The sequence below is a fragment of the Anopheles nili genome, chromosome 2 (genome assembly GCF_943737925.1).
Source record: "Anopheles nili chromosome 2, idAnoNiliSN_F5_01, whole genome shotgun sequence".
In the NCBI taxonomy this organism is placed as follows: domain Eukaryota; kingdom Metazoa; phylum Arthropoda; class Insecta; order Diptera; family Culicidae; genus Anopheles; species Anopheles nili.
The window spans coordinates 70,221,457-70,248,823 of NC_071291.1; the positions used below are offsets into that span (position 1 = coordinate 70,221,457).

The 27,367-nt window shown below is 49.1% G+C and overlaps 3 protein-coding genes across 3 annotated transcripts; 1 reads left to right on the top strand and 2 right to left on the bottom strand.

Moving 5' to 3' along the window:
- Positions 1 to 356: 356 nt before the first annotated feature.
- LOC128730608 (sine oculis-binding protein homolog B) lies at positions 357 to 20,440 on the top strand. The gene is made up of 4 exons (XM_053823682.1): positions 357 to 443; positions 16,391 to 16,925; positions 18,319 to 18,636; positions 18,729 to 20,440. The coding sequence occupies exons 1-4, from the start codon at positions 357 to 359 to the stop codon at positions 20,267 to 20,269; spliced, it is 2,481 nt and encodes an 826-aa protein (XP_053679657.1). The 3' UTR covers positions 20,270 to 20,440.
- LOC128730609 (guanine nucleotide-binding protein subunit beta-like protein 1) lies at positions 20,369 to 21,900 on the bottom strand. The gene is made up of 3 exons (XM_053823683.1): positions 21,853 to 21,900; positions 21,534 to 21,763; positions 20,369 to 21,452 (listed from the first exon to the last, which is right to left on the bottom strand). The coding sequence occupies exons 2-3, from the start codon at positions 21,669 to 21,671 to the stop codon at positions 20,619 to 20,621; spliced, it is 972 nt and encodes a 323-aa protein (XP_053679658.1). The 5' UTR covers positions 21,672 to 21,763; positions 21,853 to 21,900; the 3' UTR covers positions 20,369 to 20,618.
- Positions 21,901 to 24,238: 2,338 nt separating this feature from the next.
- On the bottom strand, positions 24,239 to 26,982 carry LOC128729678 (uncharacterized). Its single transcript, XM_053823082.1, has 3 exons — positions 26,174 to 26,982; positions 26,009 to 26,108; positions 24,239 to 24,370 (listed from the first exon to the last, which is right to left on the bottom strand). The coding sequence occupies exons 1-3, from the start codon at positions 26,980 to 26,982 to the stop codon at positions 24,239 to 24,241; spliced, it is 1,041 nt and encodes a 346-aa protein (XP_053679057.1).
- Between the last annotated feature and the right edge of the window lie 385 nt (positions 26,983 to 27,367).

A 27,367-nucleotide genomic window follows, 5' to 3' on the forward strand; every position in this document is an offset into this window, starting at 1 on the left:
TTTTAGTCCCCAAACGGGGGTGTGATTGCAAGTGCGTGTGTGTGATAAAGGAAAACAAAAAAAACAGCACCTTGAAACAGACGGAAACAGAAAATTCGTACTGCACGCGAACTCACTGCCGCCGCCGAGTATCGAATGACATGGGTGGAATTTGGTGGCATGTGAACGGGATCATATTTCGGTGCTGCGGAGCTAGCGGACAGAACTACTACCACCAACAACGCTGCTGCTGCTGCCGGTGGTGTTGAATCTTCCCGCGGGAACCGGAACCCGCCAGCGCAAGGCATCCCCTTTTATCCTTTCTCTAAGCGTGGGTTGTGCAATGCTGGTCTGAGCAAACCAACGAAAGTGTTACCATGGCGACGGCATCACCCTCGGCGAGTACGTCACCACCGCGGATCAAGGTGAAGAAGGAACTGTGCACCGAGAACGACGCGATCAAGGTAGGCAGTCGTTGGGGAAAGAGCCGGAGCATTAGAAATATACATTGTTTAGAGAGAAAATGTGGGTCAAACGCACGTGGGATGGTTTTCCCGGTGGTGTGGGTGTTTGACCTTGCGTGACGTGCGTTTCCACGCAAAAAGGGACACGTTACACTCGACAGTGGCCCTCGTAACCCTTGTTTCGAGGACCCGGTATCGTATGTCGGTGGCACGCGATACGGAATCGATACCTAGCGGTCGGCTTCGGGTGGGCTTTCCGTTGGAAATCCCGCTTTATCCTTCAAGTGGTGTGTGTGTGTGTTCTAAACATGGACAGGAAGGACACTGGAATGGGATTGGATTGGAAGTTTTTCGCAACGACACTCGACTTCCTTCCATGTGGTAGCAAAACGCCAATAAATGGCCGTCCGAACCGGTGTTGTATGGTGCAGGTGGTCATTACTCCCTGACTCGCTCCGACTCGTGGTGCCGGTCTTCCCTAACCATGCGGTGTCCTTCGTCCTTCGTCAACCTCCCACCAACACACCGGCCTTCGGAAAATGGGAAAACTCCAAGGCTTGGATTCGGTTACATGCCGACGAAGCAAACCTCCCCAGTCGCCTACCGGTCGGCTCGAATTGGAGCCAACTCGCCACCGGGAATGGGCGCGCCATGTTACGGGGTCGGGACGAAGCGAATCCTTCGGTGTCCGGTGGCACGGCCGGTAATCGGACCCTACCAAACGGGCATGGCGTGGAATGGGTGGCATGGAAAGCTGGGCGCTCGGAATGCCAGCGAAAAACACAACCCCTAGACGCGGGTCCGGTGTCGCAATATCCTAGATGAAGCTGCAGTGGGGTAACAGGACCCGCGGAACGTGAGTGAACGGCCGGGAGGTTATTTTGTCTCGCTTAGCTTCAATCGCAAATGCAACGACGAAACGGTCGTGCGTTTGTGTTTCTTTCATATTGGATGGAAAATATAAAATGAGGTTAAATAACTCTCGATTATAGTTATTTAAAGTGAAAGTTTCTTCGATATATTTATATATTTTATTTCATTATATTTCGAGGTTTCGGCTTTGATAGCACTTCTGCTGTCAAAAAAGCTACTACTTTATTCTAAAAATGCTTTATGTTTATTATACACTTGCTCAAATTAGACTTGATCTTTATTAGATAAATAAACAACCAACTAATCTCTCTCTCTCTCCACCACGAGGATTATTTTGTGGTCTATGCTAAAACCCGTACGCTCTGCTTGCTTCCGTACAGCGCGACACGATGGCGCAAGCTGTAAGGACAACTGTTGCTTAATTTATCACACGGCAGTCCGTGCACGATCCGCCCGCGAAGGGACGTCCCGAGCCTGGCCCTTTGAAGTGTCACATTTCGGTCCTTCTGTTTCGTCCCGATCGTGTCGGATCGGCCGCACGAGATCACCTTACGATGTGGTGTGATCTGCTCTGTTCGCACGTTTCAAAACGTCCGCCATGCTGGATTGCGGACTGGCTCGTGCGGTTGTTGGCACAATGCAAGTGTCTACTACCTCACCAGGAAAGGGTGAGCACCAATTTGGCAAACCTTACGTTATTTTGCCGAAATCTCCCACCGAATTACACCGGGCTGTGTGCTGCCGGAGTGTCGAAAAAACGAAATTAAATAACCCCCGCCATTTTCCCTGCTATGGCCGAGGGCAGGGGAGAGAAGCAACAAGTAGCAGTGTACGATCACACGTAGGAGGAATGGTGGAAGGATGAAAACCCCCCGATGGGGGTTGAAATTATCACGACTACACGCCGGTTTGATGCAATTTACCGTGGCGTCCCAAATTTAGTCCCTCGCGTGCGGATCAAATGAATCGCGGTAAGGCTGGCCGAGAACACGCGGGATGGCGGTGGTTCGAGTCGGTTTTATCTTCCGCCCTGGCTTTTGGACGTAATGGCACATGGCACACGGTTTGGGACGCGATAGACGAGCACCCAGACGCGCCGTTGCTGGCGTGTGAAGTCCTCTACGATTTCAAACGGCGCTACACCTGCCGTTGTCAGTTTTTCCCATGCCGACTCGCCGAGATGGCTGAGGATGGGGACAGGGACGTAGGATAACCGAGACCGAACGTAAGAGAGTCCGGTGGCATCAGATGGGGTTTCTATTGCCACCCTTTTCCACCCTCCGTCATGTAAGTGCCCCCGTTGTTGGGTAGGGGATCGTTTTCGAGTCGGAAAATGGGCAGGAAAAACGCTCCGTTGAGGGGCCCATTAATAATTGACGCATGCACAACGGCCGTTTTGTGTTGTTTGTGTCAGTCGGTGAGTTATATTTATTGGCATAAAAGTAGCCCGGGGGAGACAAACTACTTTGTTGCCATGGAGATACGATTGCCAATGGATTTAAAAATTACACTTGATTTAAGCATTGATTTAAATTACAATAGAGTGGATAAGATAGAGGTCAAAAGACTTACGAATGTTTGAATCATGCATTGTAATTTCTTGAGAGAGTTCTAAATTATATTTGTTAACATAATCTACCAGATTACTAACCCATTTGTCTATCCAACTGGTCGTCGTAACTGTCGTACGCACGTGTTCACGGTGACAGTTATTTTGACAGCTTGCGCTTGCGGAAGTCATAAGCATTTCGATTTGAAATCGAATATCACCGACAGCCGATCGAACTCATCGGCCAACTTTGCACCATCAGCAGCAGAGCAGCTTGCAAACCTGTAGTTTATTTAAATGGGCTTCGATTAGCATAATTCCAGCACATGGCCGGTCCAGATGGAAAGAAAAGCTAGTCGTTCGGTTCGAGCCATTGGCGCGTTGTGGTTTTATTATGTTTTCATACAAACGTGTAGATTTCTTACGTGCATCCTGAGATCAAGTCGTGTGAGTAATAAATTTGGACGTGGCCGTCGGTTTCGGGCGGGCCGCTTTTCGGGCGTTCGGTTTCGATTTCTATTTCAAAGGCATTTTCTCTCCAAGGCCCGGGCGCGGTCACACGGCGCGACGGTCGTAAACGCGCGACACCGGTGTGGAAATTCAAGACTTTCTCCGCGTCAAGATTTGACGCAGGGGAGAAAATTCGTCCACCCGGTGAAAATGAAGACGGGCGCGTTTTTAAATCCGTGCACTCTCACACGTCTCCCGAATGGCGTCTTAGGACGCGTGGAAAATCGCCACCGTGCGCCGTTTCCCTGTCGTTCAGCGTGAAAAACGGACGCTAGTGAAAACTCACCGTGGACATCCCCATGGCCTTGTTGGTATGAGTTATGGTGTCGCGAGACGGATATGACGCAGCCCGAGACCGGTGTCGAATTTCGCGAGTTGCATCCTGGGAAACCGTCACCATGATCACTCAATACCGTTGATGGTTTTTCTCGCGTACCATTTTCCGGGAAGTACTACGAGTGTAGATTTCGTTGGAAGGCAAGCTAAACTTTACTCGAGCGAAATGGCACGAAACAGGCAATGGGATCCATTGTTCACGCGATAATTTCCGCGCGTTACCAGCTCAGCCCCAAATGCTTGAATTCATTTATGAAGTCTGCGGGGTTTTATTCATCATTCTCGCGAAACTCCGCTACATGGCCAGCTATTCCCGCTGACGAGTGCGCCGGGTTTGGGTTTTGGGTGAGCAAAACAGCCGTGCCCGAGTATCGGTTTTCAGCAAACCCTCCCCACCTGACGAGCCCTTTCGTAAGGAGAGACAAAAAATGCCACAAACAAACGAAAATAATCAGTGCATCAGCGGTTGGGCTGGGGACCTGCTAACAAACCGCTCCCAAAACGGCGGGTCAATGAATTGCCGAACCGGAATGGTGTGCTTCGGACCGAATTTCCCTGCAACTGTTAATTACCCAGCCCTCCACGAGCCCGGGAGGGAAGCAACTACTAAAACAACGCGAAACCGTACAGGTTTATTGCGTACGGCGCGAAAACGAGCCTCGAGCAGCTTGGAAATGCGAAAACTCTCGTCAAACCGGCTGAAACTTTATCCCGCACACCGTAACGGCTTCGAATCCGAACCGGTGACCGAAACGGCGGGTGCAAAATCGAGACGAAATAACTCAAAAGTTCTGCATTATGCATCAATTAAAAGGCTGGGAAGCGGACCGTCGCCGGGCTATCGATAAATAAGCTCAAAAAACAGGGAAATCGCTGCAACATGAGCAGTGGTAAATCAAACGAAACTCATCTTAACATCGTTAAAGTTGCCAAATTTCAATGAAGGCATATGCATGGTCGAAAAGAAAGTTCGCATAAATGTGGACGCGAATCGTGTAATGCGATAGGTCCTTGTTTTGTTGGTTTTTGGGGTTCATTATTATTCGTCTGCCCGTATCTGCGGTAGATGCAGCTGGTGTGCGGTTATCGGCGGCATCTACGCAGCCGCTTGTTGCCAATTGTTGCACCGGGATGGCGGGTTTCACTGTAAAATTGTTGCATTTCGCTCCCATCGGTGCATTCTCATACGAGTGCACAGAAGCACTAGCAGTTGGTTGTAATTGTTAATGCAAAACAGTTACAGAGCATTTGGTGTTGATGAATTAATTTAATTGAAATTCTAACCAATGGTGGCTTTGTTGGAGAAAAGAATGCATTTTTTTTGCATTTTTGCATTAGGCTTTTTTCCCATGACCGAGTGCATCGGAAACAAGATCCACCGGTGGTTGGTAACGCAGAGAGATTTGCTATCTGAAATGCGATCTAGTGCAAATGAAGTTGCGAATTCGATCCTTGCCAGCTGGTGCGAGTTTGCGTAGCCGTACTGACACCGATTGTACTAACGGTGAGGTTGGTTAATTTATGGATGCACTTCATTATTTGCGTAGGCATTTATTTCGATTGGTCTGTTTTGTGCAAATCACTGGCATCTTTTTGCTGTTGGTTTATGTCCTTTGAAAAGTATTCATCCTGCCGTTCACACTGTGAAGTAAAATCTAAAGATACACTTTCAACATGTTAAATTGCGTACTCAGAAAGACAACTGAAGCTCAAAAACACAGGACACTGTTTCGATGCGACCAGCCTCGGCATAAAGTCAGACCTGTTACCGTCAACCGACGCGTGTATATTTAGCACAAGAAACAAAGACGTATCCTTGATGCACTGATCGGCAAAATCGGGTGATCCTGGCCGACCTCCTCCTGCTTCAAAACGCGCGAACGCAGACGAACCAGAAACCAGCCGGGCGACGCCAGGAGTGCGATATCGAATTTCCCCGGACCGGCGCAACGGTGACGATGACGACCGAATGATGATGATGATGATGATGATGCCGACGCCATTTGCCGACGGTCGTGTGTTCGTCGAATTCGTTCGCCCGATGCACATCGCCGCCAGGGTGTCGCATTTCACCCGTGCAGCGGAACCAGTGGGCCTGGTGGGATGGAAAAGCGAAGGTGTAGATTTTCCACCTATTACCGGCTCTTTACCGGGCACCGGGTGGGCTGGCGTGGTGGGTGAGGAGATGAAATTGAAAACATATTTTCCACGCCATCGGGCGCAAACCGGGCTGCCAGCTCGAGCCGTTGGATCTCGGCGCTGGAGCGCTTCGATTGCAGCCACGACACGCATGCGGATCCCATTTCCTGCGCATCGACCAGAAGTTCGGCTCAGAGCTTCGGGAAAATGCGGCAACTCCTGCATGGTCGAAGCCGGCGGAGGGAGTGTCGGATGCACGGAGCGTATCACATTCCGGTAGTCCGGAAAAGTGGAACTTCCCCGGATTAAATAATGAGCGTCAGCTCGAGAGAAACGGACACGAGACGCTCGAGCCGCAGGACGGTCCGAAGGGTTCCTCGTGCCGGTAAATGAGACATTGCAAGGTGTAGAGTTACTTGCGGCTACGGGACGAGGCCGCTCATGATCTCGTGTCGCCGCGTGGTCTATTGTTCCCGGTCGGGTTGCGACTAATGATGCTGGACAGTCATTAAGGGCTCCGGTCGGGTAAGGTCTCCGATGGAGTCGGCTTCCTCAGGACGGTTGGACGCCCAGGTCACACTGCATGGAGTGGGTCCAGGTTCTTGTTGTTCTTGCTCTTAGACTGGGGTCACCCAAGAGACGGATCTGGTGGAAAACCTCCAGGGAACAAAGGGTCTAATGGGGATTTGTAGTGGAGCCATTTAAAAATACTTTTCATCAAATCAAGTATGAAACGTTAGAGATGCAAGCATGAGAGTGTGAGACCAAGGACGAGAGTAGGATGGGATCAAGCTTATCTGTTAAATTGTTTCATGTTTAGTAACTTTTTCCACATTTTAGACGCTGGAGAATGTTCTATCATGCTTCTCAGATAACGTTCTAGTAGAGTAGCAATGTTTTTACATCTTTATCTGTCTCGAAGTCGTTCAAATTCGGCTTCCAGCATCAAACCTTGGTAACGTTTGGTTCATATCAGCCTCGCCAGATGGAGCCATTTGCATCCTATCCTGTTGGAAACTGATCTCACGTAGAGTTGCTGTCTTTTGTACGCCACAAATGCAACTCCTTCGCGGGATTCGCAAGCCTGGCAGTTGCAAACGAACCCGCCGAGACACGATCCACATGGCACGGGAAAACCCGGGCTTGGGTTTCAGATTACTTCTGCCAAACCACCGCCACCGGCTTCAGAGAAAAACTGCACACGATGTTGCACCAAAACAAAAAAAAAAGACCACCTCTCAGGGGGGACGAATTGAAACCGTCGAATTTAAACTTCACTCACGGTGCGTATCATAGTTCGCGCATAAACGACGCCGATGGCTCCTGGCCCGGCACATCGAAGGGCTCCAAAGGGTGCTTCCGGAGGCACCCAGTACACCTTCAGGCGCAACGGAAATCCCGTCCACGAATTCGATCCCATGCATGCCGAGAGATCCTCATTTGTGATAAGCGCCCGCGTGTGTGCGCCATTTTTTGCTCTTGCTTTCGTTTGTTCACTCGTTCATTATTGTTCCTTCGCTCCGGCCAGCCTCCGGAATGCGTCACGGACTCCAACAACGATGGTGGTTCGCGGAATTGCGTTCCCAAAAAAAAAAAGAAGAAAAAAAAACCCATCGCACGCGGAACAACGCTCGCACCCGACGAATATCGTCCTGCTCCGCGCGATATCCGGTTACCATGATTTTTATCACGGGTCTGCGCACTGTGTGTGTGTGTGTGTCCTCCTTCCCTCTCACTCTCGAGGACCTTCCCGACCAGCTCACGTCCCGGATTCCCCGCGTCTTCGGTGGGTTTCAGTTTCGAAAAGTTCTCGCCTTTCGCCATCCACTGAAGACGATCCGCCGCCGATCCAACCGGCTAGGGGTGCGAACTGAACATGTAAGGGGTGGAAAGGAGAACTAAGGGGAGGTGGGTGGGAGAAGGAGGAAGAAAATGGGCCCACCCCATCGGGCCCACCATTCGGTATGGTTCCGGTTACGCGCCAACTCCAACCGAAGGAAAGCCGCCGAGCAAGGCCGAGCCCGTGAAAAGGGGTTCGATATCGGAGCCGAGGGCGAATTCGTACGCTAAAATAACACATAATTTTCAAACGTTAAAACATTATTAAGCAACACGAAACCGCTGCTCGAGTATCGAATTTGAAACCGAGCCCGGTAGGGTGGCGGCGTGGTCGTCCCGTTGCAGCACGGCGCTCTGTGGACTCTGCAAGCAAGGGGGTGTTCTATCGTCGATCACGGTCACTGTGTGTATGTGTTTGTGTGGGTGGGTGGGGAAATGTGAAGTAGTTTTTCCATTCACCCAACTACCCGGGAAAGGCTCGTCAATTGGCGATCGGGAAAGCTAAGAGAAACTCCAGAAAGACGAGTGTTCTTTTATTCTTCTCTCATCAGGACCAAAAACCCCAAGGATACCCGGGAAAATGAGGGCTCTGTGGTTGGGGTTGGGGAGGTTTTCCGAAGGACGAGTCCCTTCCAAACGCACAATTGATCTTTGTAGCGTAAATTTATCCCCATCGCCATGTTTGCCGGCTTGTGAGTGATGAAAGTTTCACCAGAATCCTCTTTGTCGGTGCCATCCTTGGAGTTGTGCATTGTGCCATCTCCATTGCGCCATAAATTCCACCCCCTTTTTTGGTGTTGACGTGCGTGCGTCACGCGTGGGGTCAAATAAATCTCGCCCCAATGTGTCTCAGGTTCGGCTGATGTACTTGCAGTGTTTGTGTTCTTTCCCATTTTTGCCTTTTTCAACTCATCTCAATAAAGTTGGAAAATGGAGAGACCTCCACGTACCGAATTGACGACAATATGCTGTCGTGTGAATGTATACCGGAACCTGCCGAGGTACCTGCGTCGCTGCAACACCTTCTGAGGTCCGCAATGAGCTTGTCAAGGTGTGCGCATGCAACACGAGCCCATTTCGGTTGTGGTTTAAACGTCCCAAAGATCATCCGCAGATCTTTCTGAGATCGTTCACGTTCGATTGTTGAGTCGCGTTTAGGTTTACGATCGCTCGCATTCGTGGGCTACGTACGATCTGCCTCTATCAGACACGGAAATCTTCTTCTATCACACCACTACCAGATCTTCTCTCTGGCGACTTCGAAAACCTGGACGTCGGGTTTCTGGACCTTCGCAACCGTGCAGCCGGTTCCAACGGAGACTGAAGATCCGTGCGCACGCGTGTGCATGCTCGCGACCGGTCCCTACCCTTCCTGCTCTTCCCTCCCACCTTCCTTCCCTTCCCCTTCTCCCTCCCTTCTCCGCCACAGAGCCAATCCAGGGCGTAACTTGACACCGCGCGTGAAACCCGATACATTCCGTCAATGCAAAACATCTTCGGCCCGTCCGGGTTCGTCTTGAAGCGTTCCCGTTCGCTCGCCGGCGGGTTTTGTGTGCGTTACTTTCCCGTCTCCATCCATCCCTCCCTTCCCCAGGGGTCGGCGGTTCCCACACGATTCCTCGGAAGGGGGAGGGGTTGGTTTTGAAATTGGCACCGCCGGGTGCGCCGGATTGCGCCATCAACCCAAAGCGAGAAGCTCAACGTCACGTTCCGTTTCTCGGGTGGGTTCCATCCAAGGGTTTGGCAGGATGCACGCGGTCCGATCGATCTTGAAAGGGATCCTGTCGTTGTCGTTGGGTTGCACGGGGGAAGGAAATATCATCGTCTTGTGTCTTGTGGCTGAGCCCGCTGGTGACAACGCACACCGAACGGTATTAATTAGGTCCATATTTTGTAGCGCAAGCGCAATAAATAAGTGCATCCCGCTCATTATCGCCCTCCTTTGGGTTCGCGTTCGGTGTCCTGAAGGACCTGTATCAAATGCCGGTCGTGATCGCAAGAGCCTTTCCCGATGCCTTCCCAGTGGAAAGAAATCAAACTGAGAAGATTCTTTCAGGCCGTCCAAGTATGCCATGCAGGTGTACAGGTGTCATCTTTTGAACGTAGGGGAAGTAAAAGACCAAACACACAAAAAAGAACCCCTAGTTTTTACGATGGGTACTGTGTCATGGCTTGCTACTCACGTTCACCCAACGGCGCAAACGACCTTTATTGAGAACGTGCCACCGTTGTAACGCGGCACCGCGAACATGCTTAGCGATGGGTTTTGTTGACTCTTCTTTTTAGTCTTCTTGTTGGGCATGTGTGTGGTGAGATTTTTTTTTGTATTCAAAGGCTCCTTTAAAGCCACCCTCCGATGTCAAACCCTCCCAGTCAGGGGTGTCAGCGAGCGCGTTTATAATTAAATGCTCGGCTTAGCGTACTTTGTTGCAGCGTCGCGCGTACATCATACGAGTTATTAAATGCATTGCAGCAAGGCGTGTTTGGTTCATCGTACGCCCGGCCGGCTCATTACTCGAATTAGACGCGAACGGCCATCGGTGATCTTTCCGGAGCGTTGCGCAATCCGGACGATGGACGCAAATTGAATATCAACCGTAATTTTAGAACACTGTCATCAGTCAGCTGGGCGGCAGGATGGGCAGGTTGGCTAGGACGCGGTGTTACATTGAATGGTGGAATTTGCGACCATCGCTTGTAAGCGAGCGTGCCATTTTGGTGTCGTATCGAAAGGGCATCGATATTGTGCTGGGTCATCTCATAAGAGAGGTTGGGAAGAAGCGTGATTGAAATTAAGGACAACATTAAAGGTTGAATACATATCGATAGATGGTGATTGTTATACACTCTAACTTGAATATTTGGTCCTTTTCTAACAATTTGAGCGCATTAAGTTATGCTACTGCAAGAAAACATTAATATAACTTCTCAAAAGTGTTGCGAAAAACTTCTCCACCTATTGCATGTCCTGGGAAATCCTCTTTCAACTCCCATGCCAAACTGTAGTCTGTCCTTTCGATTCGCGTGAGATGCTGGTGCCAGCTCCACTATCACTAATTGGGCACCATTCGCAGACCGGGTTTGATGAGCCGATATTTGCGTTTTCCGTTCGGTGGCGGTCCATTTCCCGGGCTGCATTTGGTTGACCTCGGGCCAAAAAGGGATCATCCTCGGGTTCACTACAAAGTAGCGACGTGTGCGCCTGTCCCATCATCGAACTTAATGAAACCTTCCCAATCGTCGTCAACCGTTGGGTCTCTCTCTCTCTCTCTCTTGCTGGCACACACACACTGTCACTCTCACTCACATCTGCTCCGGCCAGCGAAACCAGCGGGGCCAAGTGGCAATAAATCCCGGCACTTGATCGCGCGGATCGTGTGGCCTCGAAGGCGACGTGACCGAACGCTTCGGCCAATTGCGAACCGTCTCCCGAGGGCCAATCACTGCCACATCGCATCCGGCCCCTCCTTCCCCGGGGGTGGCCCCTCATTCCCACCCCCACCCCCTCCGCAAAGCGCCACCCTTCGTTCCCACGAGCGCGGCGGCAATGTGACACTGTTCGTTTTCTTATTCAATTAATTAACTTTAGCCGTCATCGTATTACAATACTTGTTTATTTCCCTGTCCTTTTGCAATGGGAGACGTTTGTCAACTGCGGCTGCATCTCGGCCCTTCTCTCCACCCCTGCTCCAACCGTTAGGGGGGGGGGGGGGTGGCGACCCGAGTGCCTTATCGATTTTCAGCGTTAATCTCCGTCCGTGCTGGAGAGGAATCCGAGCCGGTCTCGCCGACGGTTTGACATTTGCAGCAGCCCAACCCCTCTCGGGACCTCGGTTGGCTCGAGAGCTTGCCTGCCAGGGAGCTGCTCTGCTGGAGGGTGAATGCTCGGAGGGGTAAATGAGTATCACATTTACACTTCTTCAATGTACCACTCTCAGCGCCTCCCAGACGCGCATGCCGCGCCCGGTTGCAGCACATCAGCCAGGGGTTTTCTGGGCGTTGGATGGAGCTGTGGGGATGTGTAACCGAAGGGGAGATGCACCGAGGTACGAGAAAGGGATACTGCGTTTAATGAAATGCAGACACTTTTCGTTAGTTTCCACTTACGGTAACGCATCGTTTAGTGTACGCTGAGGCTGGCAGGCGAGGACATTCTCGGTACTGCTCAGCGGATCAGCAGTACTGCTGGTGAACTCGATCTTCCATCGGTGGCGCCCGTTGCTTCGAATTACACGCAGTTTTAAGCACGAGCAATGCGAACGCTTCCGGTTGTAACCTCGCGTTGCTAGGGCAACGGACCCGGCGTACTAGATCGTGCAAATACCCGTCGTGGTGATGTGGCGTCAATTTGAATCGACCGTTTGACGGAACGTCTTGAAGTTCGAGTCGTCGTGAGTTACAGAGACGTTAGAGTGAAGCGTTCTTGAGCACATTCAAATCACGATTGTCCATGGTGATAAGAGGTTCCGCGTCGGAATGGCTCCGGAAGATTTGACAGATCTGATTACATCCTCAAGAAGCCATTCAACGTTCGCCCACGAGTGGCCTAAACAGATCGGGCAAGCTGATTATGAGCTGTTGAAGGTGTTGGAACCCGGTCACGATTCGTGGTATTGCGTTTGTTTGTTTTTTTTTGTTAAATCGAACCACAAACAGTCAGTGACGTCTGCTGTCCATACATCAACCTGTTTGCTTGCTGTTTGGGTTTTCCGTAGTACAGTGATATCCTTCTCCTTTTGAGAGGTGATGATAGGGGGCATCAGTTACACCGTCTGCTTAGCGCCAAAAACAGTGATCCGTTCGCGTGTCGTCTTACACATTACGCAAAGTAATCGATCGGGTGGTGTGTTCGTTTTTCTTGTTGATCAGAACGGGGTGTTATTTTATCTCAACCTAACTCTGAGCAGCGAACGCGTTTGATCGGTTGGGGTTTTTTTTTCGATGCACAGACACAAAAAATCCAAACCCAAAACACCTTCTTGTTGTAGACACCGCTTTAAACGATCGATTAACGCCATGGGAAGAAATTCGATCCGCTCCTCGGAGACAGAAGGTGGAGGGATATCAAAAAAAAGGCTCCATAGCCCGCCTGGACACCTCTATTGCGGTGTGTGGGTCTTTGGTTTGACACCTTCATGCGCTTGTGCACGTTTGCGTCCTGTCGACAACTCTTCAATGTGGCGCATTTTTCGCGCTCATATGACAGCTGTATGTTGCAAAATGTGCTGGCGTTGGAAAACCCCACGCGGGTGCACTTTTCCCGAGTGGAAACTCAATATTCTCGTCGTCCAAGGCCACCGCGTGGAAGACAAGAATGTCCGTTTTTGCCCTTGTGCCCTTCGGCATTCGCGGTGGACTGTTTCCGAATCACCCACGGATCGCTAATTAATCCGCACGTCCGTTGCTTCTCCGGCGAGGGAATACCTAATTTAGCTTCACCCGAGCGCTGTCGCGAGCGAGATGGTATCACATTTCACCGTAAGGGTTGGCCCTTCGTTCTAAAACACGCCGAAACTGCCGAAACGTTGTTCTTGGCGTTCGATTCTCGCGTGGTCGTGCTGAAAAGGAATACGCCTGTTTACATCCGCACAGGATCCTCCTGCTGTTTGGGGGAGTTTAAGGAAGCGTAATGAATATGCCAGCCATGCGAAGGGCTTACGCAAAATGGCGACCCACCCGAGATTCGATGGTTTGTTTCCGAAGGCCGGTAGCCTGCGTGTGTGCACGAGGTGCCAATTACCCTTTCCTTGGCGCATGGGGGGCTTGTAGATCGATCATCGTGTGAAGCTGGTGCCATATCCGGCAGGCTACTGGAACAGCAAAATGGTGGAGCAGCAAAATCAAACCCAAAAGAGAGAGAGAGCGAGTGATCTCGCGCCCAGTCGTGACAAATTGATCGATGGCTCCGTACCAAAGGGGCCCGGGGCCTGTGGGAAATCGACTCCCGGTCCAAGGCTTTCGTCCCGATTTACCGTCGATCGGTGGGGGGGACCGTGATATTCGATTACGGAGGCCCCGTTCGCGCACCGGGGTGGCCATTTTGTGTCCGCTCACCAACAGTCCGGTAACGTGCCGCCCGCGATGCGATCTCCACCGAGTGTGAAGTGTGATAAATTATTTAATGGATTTGTTATACGGCTGTGAAACACGACCGTTGCGATGAAGGATTCGTTTCCTTCGGCTTGCACACACACACACACGTACACGCACACGCGGCACACCGGACTATGGGCCAACGGGTGGTTATGATTTCTCTATGAATCGCTGGGTGTGCTATCGCCAGCTGCATCTCGATTTGCCGCCGAAATGTGATCCGAATTCGCGCGATAAGTCTTGCGTTACCACGTGGGATTTTTCGGTTCGAGCGGTTGCGTGGTTTTTTTTTTAATGCGCAAGCACACATGTCTACGGTTCGCGCGATCGCCGCGGATCTTGTGAAATCGATCGATTTTCAAGTTTATTAGCGTTTGCGCTTTTTTTTTTCTCCCCTCCAATTCCTCTTTCCCAGAGCCTCGGCCCAAGCGCAGCCTCCCCGAGACTTTCCAATCCTCGCGGGCGTATCATTTTCAACCCCACCCCCCCCCCTCTCCGGGGGGGGGGGGGTGACCCGCTACCCTCTCGCGTGCGGGACCGGTTTCGTTAGTTAATACTTTTGTTTTTTATTAATACTAATTTATTGGTTTACACTCGATTATCGGCCGCGAGCGCTCCGAGGTCCCGTGGACCGTGGTCACGTGGAATCGTTGGGAGGCCCTTTCGGTGCTTTGCTGCCCGAGGCAGCCTTCACCCAACGCCACGCCACGGCACGGATTGTGTGTCTCCGGAATCCCGAACCATGCGTATCGGTTTTCGTGTCCAAACTCCATTCGTTCGATGGTCGGATTGGAAGAATTAATTGCTGAAATTTAGAAGCATTCTCTCATCAAGCACGGTCAAGGAAAGCACGGTCTTCGAGGGAGCGGCCTAGCCTTTGGTGGGGCTTTTGCGTGCGATCCGGTACCGTACGAGAGACCCTAAAGAGTCGATGCGATCGAGCCGATCCGTCATCGGAAGGCTGACGGGATGGCGAGAAAACAGCATGTAAATACGCCCAAATGATATTGTAATGCGGGCCCGGTGGTATCGAATGACGGTCGCGATTCGATCGGACTCGGACCGTCCATCATTAAATTCGGGTCCGGGGCCGCATTCTGGCGTTGTGCGATTGTTAATCAGCGATTGCATCGGCTCGTCTTCGGAGGAATGAAACGAGATCCGTGGAATGAAACGAGAGGCTTAATATAGCACGAGGAAAAAGGTTAACCTTTTTCGTGGTTGAAGGCAGGAAAAGGTTGGTATTTCATCGGTTTCTTCTGCAAGCAAATGGATTTAGGTGAAAACAAACCACAACATTATCGAACAGGTTTTAGAAAGAATCGCAATTAACAGACATACGCGAAGCTAAAGCCAGTCTAACATTAATCGAAAACCTTTTCAAGGAAAAGATATTTAGTTTAGATTGAGGTAAATTAATCGAAGCCCTTTTTATTCATCAGTAGCTGCTGAGTTCATGTATTTATGGAGGAAAATTATAAAGGTGATCGTGACACCCTTTTCCTGAAAACAACTCCACGAATTTTCCTCCCACCACTCGCTTTGAAGCATGTAAATAGATGCCAAAGCCGGTTGTGTACGGTTTTGGTACTGATAATGTGCAGCTCGTCCGAAGGAGTGCCGTATCAGGTGTTGCAGCATCCCCACAACGATCTCAGGTTACCAGATTTGTTGCCAGTTGCCAGAAAGAGAAAGAGAGGAAACAAAAAAAAGGATACTGCGAGCGATAGCGACATCCTTGCGGTGTTCATTCTCCCGTAGTCGTGTGGGTCGCGTGCATTCATTAAGGCGTGTCCTTTCGACCGGGCTGCCGTAGGTCCTCGCCAATTCGATTCTCGCATCGGGGGCGAGCGCTCGATTCGTGTGTCAGTTTAAAATTTCACACACTCCACGGGCGATTGCATCCTTGCCGTGTGGGATCCAGTGTAGTGTTATCCTTATTTCTGCTGCCGAAAGTCAGGAGTTGCCGTACGGATAAATAAACACAATCCGCGAGCCAGTACACGTTAGCAAAAGGCTCACGAAACATGCCTGCAGGTGTCAATGGCACCGACGGATGTTTAAAGTCCTTGCCAGCGGTGTGGAAAACAAGCACCCACCCGTACTCGGCGGGAAATTGGAGACTTTTCTCTACGGAAACGTGAATCCCCACGCGGAACACCGTGGCACCTCCACAACGGTCGGGCTTGTGGCTTCAAGGGTGTGATGTCCTGAAGTCCTGCCATGATGTCGGCTCCGAAATGGCACAAACGGTGCACCGATTCAGCCTACTACGATGGGGTATTCCTTCTACTGGAGCAATCACTAACCGTTGCTAGGCGCCTGGTTCAAGTTGCGATTTTTCACCCAATCCCACCCGGAAAACCTCGTGCAGTTGGGTGAGATCGCTGGTGTCCTGTTACCGATGCAGGCATCGCCTCGTTTGCACCATGAAGCCAGGTGCGCTGGTTTGGTATCCTCCAAGGTAACCCAACCCGGTAAGGAGTTTGATTAAATTATGACATCCTGGTCTCGCGTGCCCCGGGAAAGCGCAATATGGCGACGATCGATAGCTCTCTCTCCCCTCGTGACATGACAATCCCTTTTCATTTTGGTATTTCCTTCGCAGGAGCTCGCCGAGACGGCCATGAACGATATCCTGGGCTGGTACGGTTACGACAGCGTCGATCGTCTCGAGCTGGCAACCAACAGTCTGGCCTCAACGTCAGCCACTCTGGATGAGGACGGACGGTTACGGCCGGATTCCGACATCATCTCCAAGACGAAAGCGAGCAATTCGACCTCCTCCAAGCATTTCCACGCCCGCCAACACTCACCCACCGGAGGTCATTTCCACGTGCGCCATCAGGACGATCCAGCCAATCCGCTTCCATCGACGTCAGCCGGTTGTGACCGACGTAGCGCGACCCACGGACGTCCTGGAGCTCCTGTAACTCCACCAGCGACGAACACAGGCCCCCTGACGACGACAACGACGCCGTCCCCAACGTCCACGATACGGAACGGTATCGTTTTACATCATCAGGCGCACCATCACCATGGAGGCGGTGTTACGGGTGCCGGTGAAAGCTCCACCTCCGAGAAGGACAGCTCGCGGGAAAGCTCCAAGAGCCCGATGCTGATGAAAATGCTCGACAAGCAAGGTGGGTAGGGCCGTGAGCGTGTCCAGTAAGATTAAGAAGGATCGATCACCGGTGTAAGCTAGGACTAGGGTATCGAGTGCATCGGAACCATAATTATGCATTTTTCAACGCCCTCTCGAAAGCCTCACGGTGATAGGGTCGCGTAGGAATAGTCCTTATCCTGGAAGCTTTAGTCCTGTGCGCTTTAATTCGTTTCATTTGCATCGAAATAGTTTCTATTTAATATTGAGGATTTTAAATGTCGTATGGTGGAGAAAAAAAAGATAAAATGCTCCCCAAAAACATTCCCCAATTCATTAGCTTTCCTTCAGGACGAGGATTACGTTTTCCATGCGCCAACAATTCTCTGACCAATAGGAGAGGCTTACCGTTGCGGGCAATCCGGAAATCGAATCATTCGATGGGGAGATTAATTTTCCCGCCATTGCAATTACAACGGAAAATCATACCCACCAAACTCGGGATGCCACCGGTCAACGGGTTGCCGAGGCTTTTCTCGGTTCCCGGCTGCCAGAGCCGCCAGGATGGGTCAGAAAATTCCCGCCGCCTGTGCTGTGGGACGCCAAACGAATAGCTCGATTTCGCGGGACGAGCCGCGTATCGGTGGTTCATTAATTTCGCGAAAAAAAAGCCCCCTCTAGCTGGCTCCAAAAATCCACCCAGCATTCCTACACATGGGAAGGATTCGTACGGGGGCACTCTCGATGCACCGGAGAGCAGTTGGGGGAGGAAATTTGAGCCATTCGGAATCAAACCACCCTTTCGGTTGCTAACGGAACGTTATCGGTCGGTCATTATTGGGGAGTCCGTTTGTCTGCATAAAGGGTGGATATCCCCACGAACCGTGCTAGAAAGCCTATTCCCTGGACGCATATTACACCTGCGTGTACACCTCTTTTAGGCGACCTCATCAGAAGCTCTTCCGCAATAACAGTACACTGCATCATGTACTGGCCCAACTTTGACGCCGCTAATGAGGCAATGTGCATCCAGGTGCATTCGTTAATTAATGCACTCGACCCATTCACCGGTACGTAATTATAAATCGGAAAATTGTGCAACTAAAATATCGATACACGGTAGCATTTGTGGAAAATGCGTTTGCAGGCTTTTCTCATTAATGGTTTCCCGATAATTGCAGTTGCAAGTAGCTGCTAGAATTGTGCATCTAAACGAGCGAATGAGCATGGGAGTTGTACAGCGTCAGGATGTTTCCAGGATCGGGATATAATAAACAAAAATGTACTTCTCGTAATGATGCACAGGATGCACTCGCTCAATTAATTACGCTGTCCCATTGCTGCATTTTCCGACCGATACTTCGAATGATTGAAGCACCTGCTGAATACTGACGTGGTTCTTGTCTTCGCTATCTATTTTCTTCCCGCAACAGAACAAACCTGCCAGTGGTGCCGCAAGGTGATTCCGTCCCATCAGGCTGGCATTCTCGGCACAACCGAGGGAATGATCTTCTGCACCGAGGCGTGCTTCTCGCAGTCCCGCCGGGCGTCTTTTAAACGAGCGAAAACCTGCGATTGGTGCCGGCATGTGCGTCACGCCGTCAGCTACGTCGACTTCCAGGACGGTGCCTCCCAGCTGCAGTTCTGCTCGGACAAGTGTCTCAACCAGTACAAGATGCAGATCTTTTGCAACGAAACGCAGGCCCACCTCGAGATGAATCCGCATTTGAAGGAGAAAAGCACATCGGCAGGTACGTATCGGTGGTCGGAATGATGACCGCTTCTCAAACTGGTCCGGATGATCATAACATGTTCACGTTGTTTGTTATTGTTCTCGTTTTAGGCAGCCTCATCACGCCGGAACTGTGGATGAAGAACTGCAAGAGCTGCTCGATGTCACCGATCTCGGATCGATCGGAATCAGTGTCACCCGTCCCTTCGATACCGATCCGTTCGTCACCGGAACCATCTCCGGTTGCGCTTCACTCACCGACACCGGCCAAAAAGCCACTCATTTCCGTGGCCCCACCATCGAAGCTGCTCTCGAAATCACTCCAACCGAGTCCGTTGGGTCGTCCCAGTCCAAAAGGTTCACGTAAACGACGGCCGGGTCAAAGGCCCACCCAATCTGCCCAGCACAGTGGTTCGAAACGAGCTGCCACCGGACATCAGACGGAGTACGGTGGTGTTGGCAGCATCAACAACAACAACCTTACCATCCCGAACAACAACCTTGCCGGTAGTCCGTCAGCAGCCAGTTCCGTTTCCGGTCCGGTTAAATCCTGCCCGGTGATGTCACCAAGCGTCCAGGATCTACGAATATTGCAGAAAAAGCACAATCCCGTCGTGAGTTTGGGCGGAACTGCTGGTCCTTCCATGGTGGGGTTTGATGGCCGCACGCACGAGACGAGTGGTCCTGCTCTTGGACCACCTCCACCCCCGCCACCAGCACCGTTAAATATTCCACCACAGTTCCTTCCACCACCGCTCAACCTACTGCGGGCGCCATTTTTCCCGATGAATCCGGCCCAGCTGCGTTTCGGAGGCGTACCGAACCCTCAACCAGGACCTCCAGGACCGATGGGTCCACCACCGAGCCCACTTGGGCCGGGAAATCGCCCACCCGTACCGAATCTGCTCGGTTTGGGTGGCGCACCACCCGTTACGATTCTAGTCCCGTACCCCATTATCGTGCCACTACCGCTGCCGATCCCGGTTCCGATTCCTGTGATAGATTTCTTGAGGGCGGCCCTACCGAAGGATGCCACGAAGGAGCCGACGGTGGTGAAGCGACAGGAGCAAAGGACCACGCAGGAAGAACCGATGGCTACCAAACCGACGGTGGATAGCGATGAAACGGTGGTGGAGGATTTGTGCCCGCAAGAAAGTGAGCTGGATGTTCCGTTGGATTTCACCGTCGGTGGTGCAGGCAAGCTGCAGGACCGAGATGCCGTCTCAAACGAACGGAGTGACACGTGGAGTGAACCGGAAGTGGGTAGCGTACCATCGTATGTCCTCGCGACCGTCGAAGCAGGGCCGAACCAGTCGAACGACGACACTGGCCACCCGGCAGGATTGACGTCCGAATCGGGAAAGCAATTATTGCCGAGGTATAAACTCACGCGCGTTGAACTGGGAAAACCCCCGACCGGATCAGCTGACGGAAGCAACACGGAACGGCCACTCGACGAGGAGGACATCGAACGCGAACGAAAGGAGATGGTCGAACGGAGCCGCCCTTTAAGGAAGCGAAAAAGGCTCGTTGTGCAGCAACACCTTCAAACGGACCAGCTGCTGCTTCACGATCATCCGGCAAACGAAGGCGTTGGTGAGGAGAGCGAACTCCCTGTGCTTCACCGATCTACCCCTGCTGAACAAGAATAAGTTATCCTTGAACGCGGATGTTTCCGCTGGTGCTGCGTGTACTTGTCCCTAAACGGCTCCAGTTCCCCAGTCTCTTCTGATCGAGTCATAGTGTTCTGCAGTATTGTATAGACTTTTTATTCGTAAATGATGATTATTTCATAAGCAACCACTAACGAACGATGATGGCAAAGCCCGATAATATACATGTAATAAAAAAAGAACGTACCATTGAAAGGGGTTTTCATTGCAAAACGAAAAAAAAAAACAAAAGTGGTGAGAAAACGAAGCGCGGCCTCCTTTTGTTCGTTCATTCGCTGGCTCGGGTCGGGACGGTCGGTCAAGCGTTTGTGGCACTTGCCGGGCGTACTCATTTGTACAAATCCCACAGCGAAATTTGTCCATCCTTCCCGGCGGCGGCCATTACCGGGGCGTTCCACATGGCCACCTTATCCTCGGAGTACGCGACGTCCAGCAGTTCCCCTTTATGTTCGGTAAGTACGGCAAGTGGTCGAAGGCTTTTCCACGAGAAAACCCGCAGCCGTCCGTCCCATCCGGCACTAGCGAACACCTTTAGATCCTTGCGGATACGCACCCGATGTACGCCAGCATTTTTAATGCCAATCTCACTCTTCAACAGCACCTGCTGCGTACCACGATCGATGGAAAACACCGACAGCTTGCTCGAGGATCCACCACACACGCCCCGGTTCGTGACCGGATCGTAATCCAGCGTTTGCAGACAATCGGCATCCGGTGTCATGAAGTGTGCCGTCGTGCCAACTGGCCGCCCCGTCCGGAAGTCCCACAACACCAACGAACCCGACTCATAACCGGCCAACAGATACCGCTGGCTTTGCAGTTCGACCGGCTGGAAACACATCACGGTCCCGTATGGGAGTGCCTTTTCGTCCTCGGCCGTTGGAGCGAAGCGCATCGTTTCGCTGAAGGATTTCGCGCACAGCACGCTAATGGCCGCACCATTCCGGGGTATTATCACAGTGTTCGTTTGTGCGTCGAGCGCCATGCGGCAGAAACCCACGTGTTCGGTGGAGATTTCGTGGCGCAACACGTAATCGGCATCGGCGAGGGTCCACAGCTTGACCGTGCCTTCTTTTTCCTGCGTTATCAAGGCATCTTCGGTGTGGGCAAGGTGCAGGATTGGGCTCGAACCGACGGCAAGCTGATATGAGGTGCGATTTGTCTGGAAGGATGGCAGGACGATAAAAAGGCAGGACGTTAAATGCGTTACGCAAAAGGCACGATACCCGGACGCGATACTCACTTGCAGCGTCCAAAGCTGGACGGTTCCCTTCGTTGTGCCGGCGTACAGGTGCTCGGGAGTGCGAAAACAAAGAGAATAGTAAGAGCAGGCTTCCGGCGAACGTAGGCAAAACACCGGATCCGGTGGGAGTAAGGCCATGATGATTCAGGGCGTTTTTACAGTGCGGAATGGGATGATTTAAGCTTCGCTTACGACCATTCCGCAGGCAGGTTTTAATACACGAAACGCACCTGCGAGCAAATGCGAATAAAACACAGATAGAACAGGAACGGTTAAGCTAAATAATCCCACCCAAAACGTCGTTATAGGACACTCATACCTTACGCGAAGGATTCTGATGCGAGGGCACTAAATGTGAGATTAAAATCTACTTCCGAACGGAAAAGAACAACAAAATGTATGATTGAGAGAATAATAAACATTGGCAAAACATGCGCATCGGCACCATATGGTGACGGTAACCGACAAAGAAAATGTACCTTGTGTTAAATTATTAAAAACGTTCACAATTAGAAACTGCACTCATCCGAAATGGTGGAAATTTGCATGCTTGAAGGTATTTAAACTTATTGGTTTGATGAAATTGAGCTGTGTGCTCCATCATGCGATTTAGTTGAGAAACATTTAAACAAATGCACACTTAAGTTTGTAGGTGGCTGTACAAGCAGTGAGTTGTCACAACAAACGGCCCACTTTGTGAAAAGGCTTTAGAAAAAACAACTGTCAAGCTGCATTTTAAAAAATATCTCGAATGTTTTATGAACAGTTAAATGTGCGCACAACATCCTTAAAATCAAAGTGTGCAGTATTTTCGTGCTTCGAAATAGTTGGGGAGAAAATAATTTCATTGTTCAATTTTTAAATAAACACAAGCGATTACGAGCTTACGCGCTCGCAAAAAACTCATGTTCATTGAAAGGAAACATAGAACAGCAAAAGAAATGTATAAAAAAGAAAAAAATTTGGTCATGTATCTTTCAAGCGAAAAAGAGCCAATTTTTGCAAAAGTAACAGGAGAGCATACTATTTAGAAGGTAAATTTTTTCCGAAAAAAAACTGTGCTACAAAAAATTTCGTATAACAGTTACAGGGTGCCCCACCAATGAGTTTTCAAAACTGACTCATAGATGGCGCTAAATAAACGCTTGAAACATTTCAAAAATAATTTTGAAATGTTTCAAGCGTTTATTTCGCGCCATCTATGAGTGAAATATTGAGCAATTTTATAGCTAATTTAGCGCCATCTGTTGGTCAAAGTAATTTTAAAATTGGAAATTTAATTTTTTAATTTTTAAAATTGTTACCTCCTAGCTGGTATGCACTCCTGTTACTTTGGCGAAAAATTTTAAAATTTTCGTTCGCGAAGGGCGCGACCACCTTTCGTTCGGCAATGTTTTTATTTTATTTTTCCCGCATTGTAGACAACTTTTCAAGCTGCGCAGCATGCTTGCTGTCGTAGTTCGTGTTGAATATTTGTTACATTGCGCACGGCTGCAATTCAATTTCTAAGTAATCTAACGATCCCTGAATTTAAGCCAGAACAAAAATTAACTAAAATAACATTCAAAGACGCATATTTTCACGAAATTTTATTTTTCTGCCCATATGTACCAGGAGTTGTATTTTCACAGCACCAAACTATTTATGGTCAGAAATGTGTTATTGTAAACGATTTCAAGCAGTATTTATGCTATACCTTGCGAATAAACATCCAGTTTTAATCCAGTTACGATAATCCAGTACAATATAATCCAGTTACGATATTACAGCCAGTGTCCAGCAGAGTAGAGTATAGCCAATCGATGAATGTTAACCAGTAACGTTAAAAAAGCTGCTTTTTTATGCAAGTGCTCAATATTTGAGTTTATTTTATGTCAATATTCATTTTTAAACGAATAACTAACGTTTAAAAAACTCGCAAGATTCGAAAATGTATGTAAAATCATGCATAAACCGAAGAGAGCATAGCGTGGAGAGCTTTTTAAAGGCATTTAACGATCGTGTAGGCATCTGTAGCTCAAACTCTAAAATAGGTGAAGCTTCTGACACGCTCCTAATTTACTCCTCCTCTCTGACGCCTATCATTATCATACCGATTGAGTACGTTTTCTGATAAATCTGCAATCGAAACGAAAGAGAGAATATATCATAGGAAAAGCCGTTCACCAGCGATGAAGGAGATCGTTTGCTGTACTTCAAAGAAGGCTCGCATGTTAACCGTCCCGAAGCCATACGAAAGGATACCCGGATGTTGCGCAGCGATCAACAACATTAGTATGGCTTACTGATCCTGTCGATCCATGTTATACCACGGCACTCGTCACTCTGGAAAGAAGGCGAATGCTCTTACACGTTCCAGGAATTTCCCAGCAGACCAACTTACCTTCAAGTCAAGCGCTTGTCCTAAAGCACAGCTGAAAAACTGTTCAAATGTCAACGTAACAAAAAGAAAATATGCTGGGTACCAATCAGGGACCTTTCCAAGAGAGAAGATGTTGGTATAAGTTGTTTGAATGCTGAATCACTAGCCACTAATCACTTACCTTGACTATCACTACCAAAATGCTATCCAGTTGGCAGAATATGCAGCCTAGAACTACGAAAAAATACATCTCGAATAGGCTGCATACATTTTTAATGCAGCTAAGAGACGAATGCAACAATTAGAAGGGCTATTTTACGGGCTTAGTTGATTGAAAATAACCTTACACGAGATGTTCGATATGGTGTTGAATGATTTCGTGGATGCTTTTTCGTATTTCGACATTCTGCTGACCTTCGCTATTCTCGGTGCACAGATTTCCCAGCCGTTTTAGCTCGAGCTGGAGCATGTCGATCTGTAGACAGCCGTTCATGAGAAACAAAAACGAACGCAGACTCGCTGCCTTGTGAGAGTTGAAACCCGTAGGTAATCAGAAATCCTTTTAGATTGTCAAAACGCACAGTCGCAATAAGAACACATCGAGGTTGATTAGAAAGCAGCGTAGGTTTTTTTGACGAATAGTTCGCGGAAAGCACATGCATGCCCAGAACCCATGCGGTGTTGCTGATGAACGCAAAAATGAGCTCAATCTGCTTTACAGGATCACGGCATCGGCGATCGATGCGACGTTTCATAGCTTTACGCAACCGGTTTGAAAATGTACATCTTTTCACAATCGCTGTTCAGTCACAAATAACCAGGGTGCAAATGAAACGAATGCTCTGGTATCGCTCAGTGCAGGGATGTTTTTTTTTGCTAACAGCTTGGATTAAATTATTATACTTCTTCTGTCGACCGCCCTAAGGCTGCATTGGTTGGGAATCGAACAAATGTTTGATTTAATTGATTGCATTTTTTTCTATGTTCGGGAGTTAGCTATTATGGGTGAATGATTAATAAAATGAAATCATCATCTAGCTGCAGGCATTTTTTGTGGCAATAGTGGCATAGAATCAAAACCGCGTGGCTTCATCGATTTACTTATGAGAAATGGTCTGGCATTCATATTAAAAGTATGCTTTTGTGAGTATTTACTCTGTGACTCTATTTTAGAAATCACCTCGAGGTGAAGATCAAATTTCGGTAGAAAGCTTTTATTAGCATAGTCTTTTATACGATTTAAAGGAAGGTTATCACTAATATTCACACGATTTTATTGAGATTTTTTGTGTGATTTCATATTAATCATAAGGTACCAGGCGCCTCCATCGGAATGAAGATATCATACAATGTACCGTATAAGAAAAGATATCATACAATGTACATAATACGTCTCTATTGGTAGAAATATAATAGTATCTTAATAATATTATAGGTTACCTTTATTGACAATCAAGCTCATAAGTTTTGTTTTTATTTGCGCTAATGTAGCAACTAAAATTCACTCGGTGATATTTTCCTCAAACCAAAGCATATTTATTGCTTGCAAATTTTATTCTTGTCTAAGTGAAATCTATAGTTTTGACTAGAAACCGTTACAGAGACGATTTTTCGTCTCAGATCTACTCCTCCTCACTGACGCCTGCCATCATCATTCCGATTGAGTACGTTTTTTGGTAAATCTGTGAGAAAACCGAAAGACAGAAATGAAAAAAAGGACTACTTGTGCATAGATCGTTTGATATTAACTTCGAAGAAAGCTCGCATATTAACCGTCCCGAAGCCATACGAAACAATACCCGGTTGCTGTGCAGCGATCAACAACATAAGCATAGCTTTCTGATCCTGCCGTTCCATGTTATACCACGGCACATTGTAGATGGCTATCATTAGCTCGTCACTCTGGAAAAAAGGCGAATGCTCTTACACGTTCCAGGAATTTCCCAGCAGACCAACTTACCTTCAAGTCAACCGCTTGTCCTAAAGCACAGCTGAAAAACAGTTCAAACGTCAACATAACAAAAAGAAAATATCCCGGGTACCAATCAGGGACCTATTCAAAAGAGTAGCTGTTAGTGTGAACTGTTTGGCTGATGAATCACTAGCCACTTACCTTGACTACCACTACGACAATGCTGACCAGTTGGCAGAAGATGCAACCCAAAACTACGAAAAAGTGCAGCTCGAACAGACTGCATACCTTTTTGATGTAGCTGAAAGACGGATGTAACGATTAGAATGGCTATTTTACGCGCTTAGTTGACGGAAAATGACCTACACGAGATGTTCAATATGGTGGTCAATGATTTCGTGTATGCGCTTTCGTATCTCGACGGTGTGTTGACCGTCGATGTTTGCGGCACAAAACTTGCTCAACCGTTTCAGCTCGAGCTGAAGCATGTCGATCTGTAAGCAGGCGTTCATGAGAAACATCATAATGCTAGTCATGGCTCCCATTAGGCCGGGCACTAGCAGACAGGCTTCGAGCAGTTGAAACAGGTAATTCATCACAAACCCTCTGAAATAATCGAATCCAATTGTTGGCAGAAGAAACCCAAACGGTAGCACGTAATCGATCGTGACGGTCCACACCAGCGAGTAGGAGAAGATAAGAATAGGTGCTACGAAAGTGCAGATGTTGAACACCGCGATTAGAAGCCAGAGATCAACAGTGTTGCTCATCAGAAGTTCTCGTTGCTCCGGATCGTGTCGATATCGTCGATTAAACTCGATCAGGAAATGGTTTAGCTCGTGAATGGTTTTGTAGTGGCGCACAAACACGTCGATCTTGATGAATGCGATCCCGGCGTATAAGATTGTCTCGAAGCAGAACATAAAGTTCACCAAATCACCAAAGCTTATGATCAAGGTGTACAGATTGACGCAGAAGAATAAGAACACATCGATCAAGACCACGACAAACAGTGGGTTGGTTGCTGAGTAGTCCGCGGAGAACACATGCATGCCTATGAGTCCTGCAATGTTGTTGATGAACGACACCACGATCATATGTTGCTCGATAGGATCACGGCATCGGCGATTGATTCGACGCCTCATGGCTTTACGCAAGCGCTCCAAAATGTACATCTTTTCGCGATCACTGTTCAGTCACAAATGCACCAGGCATCTATATACCACCTTGATTGGAGTGTAGAAAGAAATAATTAATGCCGCTGGGATATTTTTTGCAAGCATCTTGAAGCATCGATTACTATCTGATCGCACCAGGGACTGTAAGTGTTGGGAATCGAACAAATGTTTAATTCCGCTTAATTGATAGCACTTTTTTTTCCTATGTTAAAGAAGTGAGTTATTAAGGCAGATGTATGCAAAAAAAACGAATAGTAGTCTAGCTGGATGCTATTCTTCATGTCATCAGATCGAAACCAATTCTGGCTTCGTCAACTTACCTGTTTCTGCTTCAACGTAAATATGGGTAAAAAACTGCATCAATTGTTCATACTGACTGAGG